At 42.0% G+C, this 15,251-nt stretch overlaps 1 protein-coding gene and 1 pseudogene across 1 annotated transcript; both read right to left on the bottom strand.

Annotated features, from left to right (window-relative positions):
* Nucleotides 1–3,811: 3,811 nt before the first annotated feature.
* On the bottom strand, nt 3,812–6,483 carry LOC112610066 (annotated as a pseudogene).
* A 7,144-nt stretch (nt 6,484–13,627) lies between these two features.
* LOC112610169 (olfactory receptor 1L6-like) lies at nt 13,628–14,587 on the bottom strand. The gene has a single exon (XM_025363501.1). The coding sequence runs from the start codon at nt 14,585–14,587 to the stop codon at nt 13,628–13,630; it is 960 nt and encodes a 319-aa protein (XP_025219286.1).
* Between the last annotated feature and the right edge of the window lie 664 nt (nt 14,588–15,251).

Below are 15,251 nucleotides of genomic sequence, written 5' to 3'. Positions count from 1 at the left end.
CATCAGCTAATAGTTCTACTCTAAAGGAGACTGTCATGGCTGTGATGTACACTGTGGTGACCCCCATGCTGAACCCCTTCATCTACAGCCTGAGGAACAGAGACATGAAGGGAGCCCTGGGCAGAATCATTCATCAAAAGAAAACTTTCTTATCTCTCTGATGATAACACTTGGAGCTATTACATAGTTTATCCAGTAAAATATTGACATTAATATTGGAATATTATTCTAGATTATTTCCTCACCATAAATACTTTTGTTGAAATGGCATCTTGCATAATGTTTCAATATGTAGTGGAGACGAAGTATAGCTGAGTAGTTGAACTAGGGAGGGGGGTCTTGGTGACCTGGCTAAGACTTCCTGTTTGTCTTCCCAAGGTGATCCTGGAAAAACATAGTTTAAGAATGATTGTTTTAGATGGTCTTCATGCTCCACATTCTTAAATTATCACAGGATTTTGTTATGTTACTCAGAGTTTTGCTTTGACTGTAGAATCATTTTAATTTATTTTTTTAAAAAAATTTAAAAATTTTTTATTTATTTTTATTTTCTATTTCAGACAGGGTCTCACTCTGTTGCCCAGGCTGGAGTGCAGTGGCACAATCATGGCTCACTGTAGCCTCAACCTTCTGGACTCAAGGGATTCTCCTGCTTCAGCCTCCCAAGTAGCTAGGATTACAAGCATGCACCACTATACCCAGCTAATTTTTAAGATTTTTTTTTTTTTTTTTTTTTTTTTGTAGAGATGAGGTCTCCCTATGTTTCTCAGGCTGGTCTTGAATTCCTGGCCTCAAGTGACCCTCCCACCTTGGCTGTTCAAAGTGCTGGGATTACAGGCATGAGGCACCATGCCTGGCTTGTGGAATTATTTATTTATTTATTTATTTATTATTTATTTATTTATTTATGAGACTGAGTCTTGCTCTGTCACCCAGGCTAGACTACAATGGCACGATCTTGGCTCACTGCAACCTCCGCCTCCTGGGTTCAAGTGATCCTCCTGTCTCAGCCTCCCAAGTAGCTGGGATTACAGGCATGTGCCACCACGTCCGGCTAATTTTGTATTTTTAGTAGAGACGGGGTTTCACCATGTTGGCCAGGCTGGTCTCGAACTCCTGACCACAAGTGATCCGCCCATCTCAGCCTCCCAAAGTGCTAGGATTACAGGTGTGAGTCACCGCACCCAGGCTTTTTCAAGTTTTTTTCCTGGTTAACACTAAAGCTGAACATCTTCTTATATTGTTTATTCTTTATGAATTTTCTGTTAATATTCTTTGTACAATTTTATTCAGGTGTGTTTTATTTTTATTAGATTATAGGAGCTCTTTGTATATTTTAAATTTCAATCTTGTGTTTATTAGATGTGTTATAGCCTGTTCCTTCTTTTTCAAATTTCCGTTATCTTTTGTCCCAAAAAACTTTCCTATTTCTATCTGGTCAAATATGTCAACCTTTTTCTAGAGCTTCTGCGTTTTGCATAAATTATAAATATTATTTTATGTTAGAGTATTTTATAGATTGTAATTTAAGTTTAGCTTTTTAAACCATCTAAAATATAATTTTACTTGAACTGCAAAATTTTTATTTAATATTTTCCCATGTCAATTTCCCCGGTAGTACATCCTTTCTCCCACTGATTTTCTTAATCACAAAACAAATCCTCACATACACAGGACTATTTTTAATGTTCTTTTCACTCAATTGATCTTTTTTGTCAATTCCTGTTCCTGAATAAATAGATACTGTTTTAATTATTGGGTTTTTTCAAGTATGTATTGATATTTGGTAGACAAACAACCAATTTATGGTTCCTATTTTTCAAATATTTCTTATAAATTTTACCTATTTTGTCTTTCAAGAGAACTTGAGAATAAACTTGTCCATCTCCACAAAAATAATTCCATTGGGAATTTTGTTTGGATTGCATTGAATGTATTTGAGTAGGTATTACTCAAATTACACTCATAATTATGTTATGTTATATTCATATAACTGTGGTGATTCCTCAAGGATCTAGACCCAGAAATACCATTTGACCCAGCAATCCCATTATTGAGTATATACCCAAAGGATTATAAATCTTTTTAAAACTCTTATCTCTACTTGTGGTGTGAGTAAGTTTCCAACATTGGTCAATTTGTATTCTTTATTATTATTATTATTATTATTTTTAAAAATGAGTCTCGCTCTGTCACCCAGGCTGGAGTGCAATGGCATCATCTCGGCTCACTGCAACCTCCGCCTCCCGGGCTCAACATATAACATACGTTATGACATATGTTACAAGGCAAGGGTATTATGCATTGCCTTACCCTAAAACAATCTTTTTATCTCTTTTATTTTTTTATTTTTATTTTTATTTTTTGAGACAGAGTCTCGCTCTGTCACCCAGGCTGGAGTGCAGTGGCGTGATCTCAGCTCACTGCAACCTCTGACTCCCGGGTTCAAGCAATTCTTCTGCCTCAGCCTCCCGAGTAGCTGGGACCACAGGCGCCGCCCCCATACCAGGCGAATTTTTTGTATTTTTAGTAGAGACGGGGTTTCACCGTGTTAGCCAGGATGGTCTCGATCTCCTGACCTCGTGATCCGCCTGCCTTGGCCTCCCAGAGTGCTGGGATTACAGGCGTGAGCCACCGCGCCCAGCTTATCTCCTTTATTATAGCAGTGAATTTTGGTCTCTGTAATGCCATTTGCCTTAAATTCAACTTTGTTGTTAAAAGATAAAGCATGCTATCTGCATTTATTATCATAAGACATATTTTTCTTTATTATTGTTAAATAAAATTTTACATACCATTTTTAATATTATGACTTTTAAATTCTTAAGTTTTTAATTTTGACTAATTCCTTGGTTGGTTAGAGTGCATCAAGTTTACTAACTTTCCACAAGTTAATTTTAAGGCTGAGGCAGGAGAATTGCTTGAACCCGGGAGGCAGAAATTGCAGTGAGCCGAGATTGCACCATTGCACTCCAGCCTGGGAACAGAGCAAGACTTTGTCTCCAAAAAAACCAAAAACCAAAAAACTTTTACTGCAACATAAGAATGAAGTAAACAGTAATTAGACGCCTACCAATTTTCCTCCAAAACAAAACAAAAAAATGTAAACAGAAAAATAACTCTGCCTGTACTCATACAGTTTCTCAAATCATGTTAGAAGGATCTCACATTCAATGATCAAGAAATTTTAAAATAGCAGTCATTATTTTTATTTTCAGAAAAGGTTCCCTTTCTCCCCTCCCACCCCAAGCAGTTAACATGGAAGAATAGGCTTCCTTACACATTAACTTTATACTCATTTTTGAAGTGGCAACAATTAACTATCAATAATTTGGCATTTCTGTTTAGAGTTGCTACAATTTTTTTTTTTTTAATTTCACAAAGCCATTATCCAGTGTTGCCATGAAACAGAGACTGTAAATTCCAGATAGCTAAGATTCTTTCTGAAACCAATGTTAAGTCAAAGAAATATAAAGCAGGGCATTACACTACATTTCTGGGTCTGGTACTAAAAAGACTGAAACCTAGGAAAAATTACCTGCTGTTTTAAGGAAGAAATCAAGACCTGCAAAAACTGATGTTTGGTTGTATAATATTTTACACCCTGCGTGGAGCTGCAACATCTGCTAACTGAAGAGACATGCAGTGTATTTATCCCTGCCCGATATCCTACATCTGTCCTTCCCTACCCTCAACAATCTGCCTCCTTATACCAAGTATTGTGGATATGAGCCCAACTCATCCCAGACAATCCAGTGGACAAGTGAATGTAACAGACTGGTGTGAAGTGTGAGATACAGAAAAGTCCCTTTCAGTCTTCATCAAAGTTCTACTGTAGAAGAAAACTGGCCGCCAAACTCTCATTCTTCTCACAAGCAAAATATGCTTGTGTCACAAATCCTTCAGGAAATCCTAACGCCCTTAACCTTTCTCTAGCTTCTTTTTCCCAAGGCATTACCTGAATGTAGTTAACGTGACTCTGGCAGGTTCTGCAATTTCTCCGCTGCCACTGCCACCACTTCCTCCTGGAACATTGACTTCTTTGTTTTCAATGAAAGGAATTTTAATTTTTAAATTCTTTATTATTTTAATTTTTCCATAAGGTATTGGGATACAGGTGGTACTTGGTTACATGAGTAAGTTCTTCAGTGGTGATTTGTGAGATGTTGGTGCACTCATCACCCAAGCAGTATACACTGCACCTTATTTGTAGTCTTTTATCCCTCACCTCCCCAACCTCCCCGAGTCCCCAAATTCCATAGTATCATTCTTAAGCCTTTGCGTCCTCATAGGTTAGCTCCTACTTATGAGTGAGAACATACGATGTTTGGCTTTCCATTCCTGAGTTATTTCCCTTAGAATAATAGCCTCCAATCTCATCCAGTCACTGCAAATACTAATGCATGCCTTTTTACGGCTGTGCAAAATTCCACGATTTTGCAATTGTGAATTTTGCTGCTATAAACATGCGCATGCAAGTATCTTTTTTGAATAATGACTTCTTTTCCTCTGGGTAAGATACCCAGGAGTGAGATTGCTGGATCAAATGGTAGTTCTACTTTTAGTTCTTCAAGGAATCTCCATACTATTTTCCATAGCAGCTGTACTAGTTTACATTACCACCAGCAGTGTAGAAGTGAACACCAGCTTCTTGAACTGGTTCGTTTAACATCTGAATACAATGCTCCTGCTGTTGGCTAATTTTTGTATTTTTTTTAGTAGAGACGGGGTTTCACCATGTTGGCCAGGCTGGTCTCGAACTCCTGACCTCAAGTGATCTGCCGGCCTCAGCCTCCCAAAGTGCTGAACACCAGCTTCATGAACTGGTTCCTTTAACATCTGAATACAATGCTCCTGGTGTTGGCTACTTTGCTGCAGTAACTGAGGATTTTCTGGACCTATCTGTTGTAGTCATGCTGGAAGCAGGGAAGGATTCTGTTGAATAATTTGTCCCATCTGTTGAAACTAAGGCTGATTCTGTAAAAATTCCAGGGGGGTGTAGTCGTAGCTGTCATGGTTGCTGCAACTGCAGCCACTGATGAAGACTAAGGAGTCCCAGTACTAGCTGCTTGAGGGGGGTCAACCATAGCCTGAATTTCTTCATCTTCAGGGATTCTCCACTGCTCTGTCAGGGTTGTTGAGTGTGGCTCTCAGGGCTGCAATTACTTGCTCTCCTTCATAGCCCATTGACATGATGGTAGTTACCATATTCTCCTAAGACTGAACCGTCACAGGTGCACATGTCGCATCTTCAGAAGGGTTTGATGAGAAGAATCTTCCGAAGTCCCGTCAGTGGATGTTGGGCTAGCGGCCACTGGCCTCTCTGCTGGCTTTTCTGCAGCTTTCTCTTGTTTAGTTGCATTAGCAGGTGCAGGTTCAGAAGATGCTGTCGCTGATGCTGGAGTGATGGGCGCAGGTGTGGAACTGGGAACCAAAGCAGGGACAGGGTGGAACCTGAGCCACAGTTGTTGCTGTGGAGGAGTTAATGCACGGTGGAGAAATAATGCACAGTCGAGGAAGTGGTGCACAGCGGGGGAAGTGGTGCACGGCGGAGGAAATACTGCACGGCGGCGGGGCAAGTAGTGCACAGCGGAGGAAGTAGTGCACAGCACAGGAAGTAGTGCACAGCACAGCGGAGGAAGTAGCGCACAGTGGAGGAAGTAGCGCACAGTGGAGGAAGTAGCGCACAGTGGAGGAAGTAGTGAATGGCGGAGGAATAATGCACAACAGATGAAGTAGTCCATGGCAGGGGAAGTAGTCCACGGCGGAGGGAGTAGTGCACAGCAGGGAAAGTACTGCACAGTGAAGGAAGTGGTGCAGAACGTAGGAAGTAGTGCACAGCAGGGGAAGTAATGCACAGCAGGGGAAGTAGTGCACGGCTGAGGGAGTAGTGCACAGCGTAGGAAGTAGTGCACAGCAGGGGAAGTAATGCACAGCACGAAAAGTAGTGCACAGCGGAGGAAGTAGTGCACAGCGGCGGAAGTAGTGCACGGCTGAGGGAGTAGTGCATAGCAGGAAAAGTACTGCACAGCGGAGGAAGTAGTGTACAGTGGGGGGAAGTAATACACAGCAGGGGAAGTAGTGCACGGCTGAGGGAGTAGTGCACAGCAGGGAAAGTACTGCACAGCGAAGGAAGTGGTGCACAACAGGGGAAGTAATGCACAGCAAGAAAAGTAGTGCACAGCGGAAGTAGTAAGTAATGCATAGCGGTGGCAGGTGTAGGTTGCTGAGTTTTAGCTGGTGCTGGTGTTGACACCGCTTTGGGTTTTGTCACCATAACCACCACAAAGTTTTTCGGATCAATTTTATATTCTCTGAGAGCAGTATCATCACTGAGCATTGTGCCTGCCTAAATTAATTTTGACCTGCTACAGGAAAGGCATCTTTCCCTTTTTCAGATGCAGCTTTCTCCTTCTGTGCTTTCACCCTCTCCTCGGGGTTGATGACTATCCAGAAGGTTCACTGCTGGAGGGTCTTCAGGGTGACCTGCCTAGTGCTGCTGCCAGCTTGGCTGTGGGGCTGCTGGGTGGGGTCTGGGGCCCCGTGGGGCCTCGGGGTCACCCACACTTCTTGTGTTCTTCGAAGGAAGGCAGTGGGGGTGGGGGCTTGTCACATTCACTCAGCCCAGTGGCCTCTTCTCCAGCCAGGGCCCAGGCCACACCATCTATTTTTGTTTTCTGGATTGGAGGGTCGTCTAGCACTTCTGGGGAAAACGGGCCATTTGTTTCCTAGGCCTCTCCTTTGCTTGTGTTGTGTGAGAGCCAACTACCCTGATTAACTTTTCCTCAATCTGATTCACATTGGCTTCATGTGATCCAGAAATTTCTCAAAACTTGGCATGCTAATGGCACTAGTTTCTTTTCTTTTCTTTTTGAGACGAAAAAGTCTGTTTTTCCTGCTCTGTTGCCCAGGCTGGAGTGCAATAGCACAATCTTGGCTCACTGCAACCTCCATCTCCTGGGTTCAAATGATTCTCATGCCTCAGCCTCCCAAGTAGCTGGGATTACAGACACCCACCACCATGCCCAGCTAATTTTTGTATTTTTAGTAGAGATGGAGTTTTGCCATGTTGGCCAAGCTGGTCTCAAACTCCTGACCTCAGGTGACCTGCCCACCTTGGCCTCCCAAAGTGCTGGGAGCCACCACTACAGGTGTGAGCCACCAGCCTACTAGTTTCCATTTTTCAGCCCTGCTACTCCCTTTAAAATGTTTACATTTCATTTTAACTGGATACAGAATAGGCCGTGGAGAAGTTGTGCCTTAGATCTGCTGGACATCTGTGCTGGGTAACACAGTAGCCACATGCGGCTGTTGAGCACTTGAAAGAGGCTAGTTCAAATGGAGATATGCTGTGAGTATAAAAACATACTGGATATTGAAGATAGCAAGAAAAACAGAGGTACACTAAAGCATTAATAATTTAAAATATTGATTATTTGTTGAAATGATATTTTTGATATACTGGCTTAAAAATGTAATTTTTTTAAAAAAATTATTATTTTAAATTTCGATAATTTTTGAGATATAGGTGTTTTTTGGTTACGTGGATAGGTTCTTTAGTGATTTCTGAGATTTTGGTGCACCTGTCACCCAAGCAGTGTACATGGTACCCAATATGTAGTTTTTTTTATCCCTCACCCTGTTGGAAATGAAAGCTTGGAGTCGCAAAGAACATGAGCACTCGAACAAAGGATTTCTCAGCAAGGCAATTTTACTTCTGCAGAAGGGTGCTGCTTGCAAGCCAGATTGCCACGAGAGCACACCAGACAAAAGAAAGCAGGGATTCTTATACCTGATGCACTGGGTCCCTACTGCTGTGTCCTATCTGGAGGACACTGGCTGGAGCTGGACCGCACAATCTAGACTGATCCTGATTGGCTAAAAACGCAAGACTTTCCTAAATAGGTAAAGATGCACAATGGGGAACAAGGAAAGGAAGGGGGGTTGCTTATGTAAAGCTAGGATGACAACATTTCCAAATAAGGAAGAGGCATAGGCTGCAAGCTGGAACATGTCTGGGCATGTCCAGGCAATGTCTAGGCAGACTGGTGACTAGAACAAACAATTTAAGTCCTGGTTAAAGTACAAGGGCATAGGATATACTCATTTCCTTACTATCTTCAACAGCTATCTGGGGTACAACAAAAAGTCATTAGTGAAATAAAAGATTCATTGGTATGTAACATAAAAGGCAAGCAAGGAAAACTTGAAGGGAGTTTTAAGAGGAACTACTATTTTTAACACTTATTGTTCTTTACAAAGAGAAATTTTGAAGGGGAACTAGGAACTTTTTATTCCTAACAACCCCCATCCCATCCTTTGCCCCGGAGTCCCCAGAGTCCATTATTAATCTTACACCTTTGCATCCTCATGGCTTAGCTCCCACTTATAAGTGAGAACATACAATATTTGTTTTTCCATTCCTGAGTTACTTCACTTAGAATAATGGCCTCCAGCTCCAGCCAAGTTTCTGTGGCCATTATTTCGTTCTGTTCTATGGCTGAGTAATATTCCGTGGTGTATTTATACCACATAAAGTTATTAACATTCATTTCATCTGCTTCTAAAAAGGAAAAAGCCATTTAATGTTTTTAGAGATGGTGTCTTGCTATGTTGCCAAGGTTGGAGTTCAGTGGCTATTCACACACCTGATCATAGCACGCTATAGCTTTGAACTCTTGGGCTCAAGCAATGGTCTTGCCTCAGTCTTCTGAGCAGCTGGGACTACAGGTGTGTGCCTGGCTCTTCCTAACTTTTAAAATGTGTTTATTGAAAATTTAAAATTACTTATGTGACTCACATTTGTGACTTACATTTTATTACTAGTGGACAATGCTGCTTTTGATTAACGTCCTCCATTTTGATTACTTCCAAAATTATTTTTTCTGATGTATTTATTTTATGTTTTTCAAATTGAGAGATAAAATTGTATGTATTGATCATGCACAACATACTTTAAAGCATGTATATGCTGCAGAATGACCAAATCTAGCGAATTAACATATACATTACCTCACATAGTTATCTTTTTTGTGGTGAGAACACTTTACTCTCTTAGTATTTTTCAAGAATATAATATATTGTTAACTATGGTCACCATGTTGTGATAAATCTTTTAAATTTATTCCTCCTAGATAGGAGGAATACTATCTGAAATTTTGCACCCTTTGACCAACATCTCACCAACTCCACCCCCATCAAAATTTTTTCATAGTTTAAAATTTTCACTATTACATGTGATGTTGACTGCTTATAATTTTTAAATTATATACTTTAGGAAATTCTCAGAAAAATGCCCTTCTTAGGGCCTGAGACATCCACTTTTAGCATTGTGGTTTAGTCAGAATTGATCAACTATTGTGCTGAAGCAAGGACACCACTGTCTCTAAACCTCTTCCAAGAAATAGGCTTCATATTTATGAGGTACAAGACTGTGAAGTAATTGCAAATCCCTGTTCAAAGTCTCTTTGGTTTAGAAATAATGCTGGCTTGGCCAGACGCAGTGGCTCACGCCCGTAATCCCAGCACTTTGGGAGGCCGAGGCAGGTGGATAACAAGGTCAAGAGATCAAGACCATCCTGACCAACATGGTGAAACCCTGTCTCTACTAAAAATACGAAAATTAGCTGGGTGTAGTGGCGCATGCCTGTAATCCCAGCTACTCAGCAGGCTGAGGCAGGAGAATCACTTGAATCCGGGAAGCCGAGGTTGCAGTGAGCCGAGATCATGCCATTGCACTCCAGTCTGGGCAACAGAGTGAGACTCCATCTCAAAAAAAAAAAAAAAAGAAAAAGAAAGAAAAAGAAAAAAGAATTAATACTTCTTGCTGATTCATCCTATCAGTGTCCTAATCAAGATAAAAGGAAAGGCTGTTTAGATGTCCCTATGACCTGTCCTGAGTGNAAAAAAAAAAAAAAAAAAAAAAAGAAAAAGAAAGAAAAAGAAAAAAGAATTAATACTTCTTGCTGATTCATCCTATCAGTGTCCTAATCAAGATAAAAGGAAAGGCTGTTTAGATGTCCCTATGACCTGTCCTGAGTGAAGCTGTTAAAAATAGAACAGGCCAGGTGTGGTGGCTCATGCCTGTAATTCCAGCAATTTGGGAGGCCAAGGCGGGTGGATCACCTGAGGCCAGGAGTTTGAGACCAGCCTGGCCAACATGGTGAAACCCTGTCTCTACTAAATATATAAAAATTAACCCAATGTGGTGGTACACGCCTGTAATTTCAGCTACTCATGAGGCTGAGACAGAAGAATCGCTCGAACCTGAGAGGCGGAGGTTGCAGTGAGCTGAGATTGCGTCATTGCACTCCAGCCTGGGCGACAGAACAAGACCCTGTCTCTAAATAAATAAATAAATAAATAAATAAATAAATAGAACAACCTGTTCCATTGCCAGCAGTCATTCCGTGCTGCTAGCAGAGACTTAGATGGTAGGTCCAGGGCAAGCAACCCACTGCTGAGTTCAGAGGCACTGGAGCGGTTTGATGTGTTCAAGAATCCTGGCTGGGAGCAGTGTGCATTATACCTGGTATTATAGTTGATAAAGAATAAAGGGAGAGCAAAATCTTTTAATAGGATTGCCTAGGGGTCTTAGAATTTCCATTTTATTGCCATTTAGAGAATTAAAGAATGTTCTCATCCAGAGAGAGCATAAGGTACAGCCTTGGCTGACTCTAACACAGTTTGTTAAGGAAGTCGCTTTTTATTTTATTCTGAGCTTTGATCAGGACCTGGTATTGATTTTTTAAGAAGCCTTCTTGCCTCTGATGAGGTAATCCTAAATTTTTAAATTGAACATATTAGCGTGATTTCAAATATGAAAAGATGGGATTATTATTCGTGTTTCAGACATCATTTTGATATCCGTTTTCACAGACAGAACTGGTCTATAATTTTGTTCGTGTCTTGTATTTTTCTTCTTCAGTCAATTAGGCAGCTATTTTAATTTCACTTAATTTTAGGTTCTGGAATGCATCGCGTGGAGCCTGGGGATTGCTCCTTGAGAGTCTGAAAAGGGGAGTATTTGGTCCTTGAAATTTTGAAAAACCCAGAAAGCCTCCTCGCCTGAGGATTTTTCATTGTAATATAATTTAGAGTGCACAAATCTTAAGTGTACAGCCTGCTGAATTTGACACCCGTGTGACCGCTGTACAGATCAAGATAGAGAGGATTTAAGTCACTTCAGAAATTTTCCTTGTGCCTCCTCCTTGTCAGTCCCCACCCACATCCAGAGGTAATGACTACTCTGGTTTCTACCACCGGAGATGAATTTGCCGGCTCATGAACTTTGAATAGATGGAATCATACAATATATATACTTTTTGGATTCTTTTACTAATCATGTTTGAAAGATGTATCCATGTTGTGTGAATCATCAGAGTTCAATCTTTTTCACTGCTGCATTGTAACCACTGAAATGATGATGCCGCCGTTGACTTACTCCTTCTGCTGATGAGCATTTGGGGTGTTCAGTTTTAGCTACTATGACTGAAGCCTCCTTGAAAATTCTAATACACATCTTTGGTGGACATTTGTTTTCACTTATTTTGGGTACTTCAGGAGCAAAATTTCTGTAGACTGGGTAAATATTAAAACGTTGGGAACTGCAAACAGTTCGCAAAGCAGTTTTGTTCTTTTAGTCTTACTAGCAATATATGAGGGTGTCAATTGCTCCACATCCTTGCTAACGTTTGATATTCTCAATCTTCTGTTTCTAACATTTGATATTCTGATGGGTATGTAGTAGTATCTTATTATGATTTTAATTTGCATTTCTCTGAATAATAATAATGTTGAATATGTTTTCATATGCCTATTGTCGGCCTCAAGACTTTCATTAGAGATTTTTTTTGGTTTATATTGTCTTCATTTTCCCTTCTCAAATATTTATTTTAACGGTCTATTCAGACATTGTATATATAATTGAGCTAGCTTTTGCAGTTTGTCTTTGCTTAGAAAAGTCTTATTCCGAATTTTTAATTTACTTGAGAAGTTCGAGAAAGATTTAAAAAATCTTCCTTTGTGATTACATTCTTTTAAAAAGTGCCTGCCATGTAACAGTTTCTCATTAAATGTTAGCTTTTAAATTTTAAATATTTTTTTGAGACAGACTCTCGCTCTGTCGCCCAGGCTGGAGTGCAGTGGTGCAATCTCGGTTCACTGCAAACTCCACCACCTCCCGGGTTGAAGCGATTCTCCTGCCTCAACCTCCCCAGTAGCTGGGATTACAGGCGTCCTTCACCACACTCAGCTAATTTTTGTATTTTTAGTAGAGACAGGGTTTCACCATGTTGGCGAGGCTGCTCTTGAGACTTCTGACCTCAGGTGATCCACCTGCCTCGGCCTCCCAAAGTTCTGGGATTACAGGCGTGAGCCACCATGCCCGGCCAGCTTTTATTATTTTTATTGCAAGAATTTTCATTACAACCTTGCAATAGTGAAAAATTAGAAAAACATAAATATTTATCAATAAGGGACTGATTAAACTGTGGAAGATCCACAGTATAGGATTGTATAGCATGAAATTAAGAATGAAGGCATTCTATTGGTGGTAATAACACAAGGTTTTCTAGATGTATTGTTTCATAAAAAAAGGAAACTGCAGAATTATATAAACAGAATGACACTATGTTTCAAAATCAGAATATATATAAATAGAATGACACTATGTTTCAAAATCAGAGCGAGAGAGCAAAAGTGAAGGCGAGAGCAAGAGATTCAACTGATAATTGGGAAGGCAGTGGAGGTTGATTTGGGTGGTAGTCAAAGAGAACTTTATCTTTAACTCTGAATTTTTACAATAAAAATGGTTGACATAGTATCTAGGAAAAGAATTTAAATTTTTAAAAGCCAGTTAAAAAATAACTGGATCTTGAAGTTTCTTCAGGAGTCTGCAGGGGCATCCAACAACAGCTCTTTAAGATCCTCCCCTGGCCTGGGTGGAGAGGCTCACGCCTGTAATCCCAGCACTTTGGAAGGCCCAGGCAGGGGTATCACTTGAGGCCAGGAGTTCGAGACCAGCCTGGTCAACATAGTGAAACCCCGTCCCTAGTAAAGAAAATACAAAAAATTAGCCGGGTGTGGTGGCAGGCGCCTGTAATCCTGGCTATTTGGGAGACTGAGGCGGGAAAATCGCTTGAATCCAGGAGGCGGAAGTCGTAGTGAGCTGAGATCGCGCCACTGCACTCCAGCCTGGGCGACAGAGCAAGACACTATCTCAAAAAATAACATAACATAACATAACATAACATAACATAAAATAAAATAAAATAAAATAAAGCATCCACTGGCTTCTCAAGCTTCCCGTCCAACGACTGGGTTCCTACTAGTCACATTCTTTCTTCTCCCTCTTCACAAACTATTTCCCTACCTTCATTTGCTGTCTTTTCATTTACCCAAAATTTAAAAGTAGAATCTCACACATTCAGACAACACAGAAACGAATTTAACCTACTATGTATCCATCACTACAGTAAACACTTTGTCATATTTACCTCAGGTCTAATTTCTTATTTAACAACAAATAAGACAGAGTACATCGAAATTAATAGTGCTTTGGAAAGCCAAAAAACAAGTTTTTTTCTGTAACTGTTATTATGAAAATGCCATTGAGCCAGATTTGCCCTCACGCCTCTTGGCGTGCAGCCCTCCATCTGAGCACCCTTTTCAGAGCGCTCTTGACCTCCTTGTTGCGAAGGCTGTAGATGAAAGGGTTCAAGGTCGGCGTGATGACCGCGTAGACCACACCAGCCAGGCGGTCGTAGCGGGCCGAGTAGGCAGACGACGGCCGGAAATACACGGAGAGGACAGAGCCGAAGAAAAGCGCCACCGCCACCAGGTGGGCCCCGCAGGTGGAGAAGACGCGGCGCCGGCCGCCGGCCGAGCGCAAGCGCAGCACCGCGACCAGGATGCGCGCGTAGGAGAGGAACACGAGGAGCAGCGGGGCCAACACCACGGTCAGGCCCTCGGAAAAGATGGCGGTCTCCGCGGCGGACGTGTCCGAGGTCGCCACGCTCAGCATTACCGCCATGTCGCAAAAGAAGTGGCGCACGGGGGCGGCGCGCGGGTAGGAAAGCGCGGAGAGGAGCAGCGTGTGCAGCAGTGAGTGCAGGTGCGCGACGGCCCACGACGCACGCACCAGCGCGGCGCAGCGCCATGGCGTCATCAGCGCGCCGTAGCGCAGGGGCCTGCACACCGCCGTCGCGCGGTCGTAGGACATGGCCGCCAGGAGGTAGCTCTCGGTGATGCCCAGAGCCACGAAGAAGTACATCTGGGCAAAGTACATCTGGGCAAAGCACGCCTGGAAGGATATGGCCTGGCCCGGGTGGAGCAGACCGGCCAGCAGCCTGGGGACCGTGACGGTGGTAAAGCAGACGTCCACGAGGCTCAGGTGACCCAAGAAGTAATACATGGGGGAGCGGAGGGCCCCGTCGCACCTCACCAGCACCACCATGCTCAGGTTGCTCAGGGCGTTGAGCAGATAGATGCCAAGGAACAGCAGGAACAGCAGCGGGTGGGCGTCTGTTCCGTCCACCAGGCCGAGGAGGAGGAACACGGGGGCAGATGTGAGGTTGGTCGGAGCCATGGAGAGGACTGACAGGTGGGAATGCCGAGGGGAGGGAGGAGGCAGCCGGCCGAAATTCTAGAACTCCGGGTAGACTTCCTGCATGTTGAGGTTCTGGATATACATTTTAATATATATGTTTATAAATATATACATTTCTGCTTGCTAAATGGATTGAAAATCACTTTGATCATCCAATAATCTTAATTTTATGAAGAAACGGAATCTCAAGAGTGTTCTAGCATAGTGGGTAACTCAAACTTTGGTGTAGGTCAGACCTGCTTTGGCTCCTAGCTCTACCACAAAGGTGTTGCGACCTCCCCGAGCCTCATTTTCTTCTTCTTTAATGAGGAAAACACTAGTTGCTATCCATGGAATTGGTTGTTGGATACGGTGAATAAGTTTATAATACTTGGCACAGTGCCTGGCATATAATAAGCACTCAGAACTCCTCTATCATCTATCTATCCAAACTCATCTATCTATCTATCTATCTATCTATCTATCTATCTATCTATCTAAACTCCTCTATCCATCTGTCTCTACTATCTATGTGATCTATGTATCATCTGTGTAATCTATCTAACATCTATCTGCTTAATTATCTTTATTTGTTTAAACAATTAGGAGCAGAATTCGGACCCAGACCATTTGAATACCAGTCGAAATTTTTTCATGAAGCACC

Source organism: Theropithecus gelada, chromosome 16 (genome assembly GCF_003255815.1).
Source record: "Theropithecus gelada isolate Dixy chromosome 16, Tgel_1.0, whole genome shotgun sequence".
In the NCBI taxonomy this organism is placed as follows: Eukaryota; Metazoa; Chordata; class Mammalia; order Primates; family Cercopithecidae; genus Theropithecus; species Theropithecus gelada.
Note: the sequence above shows the minus strand (reverse complement) of the source record. Positions and strands in the feature narration are given on the sequence as shown.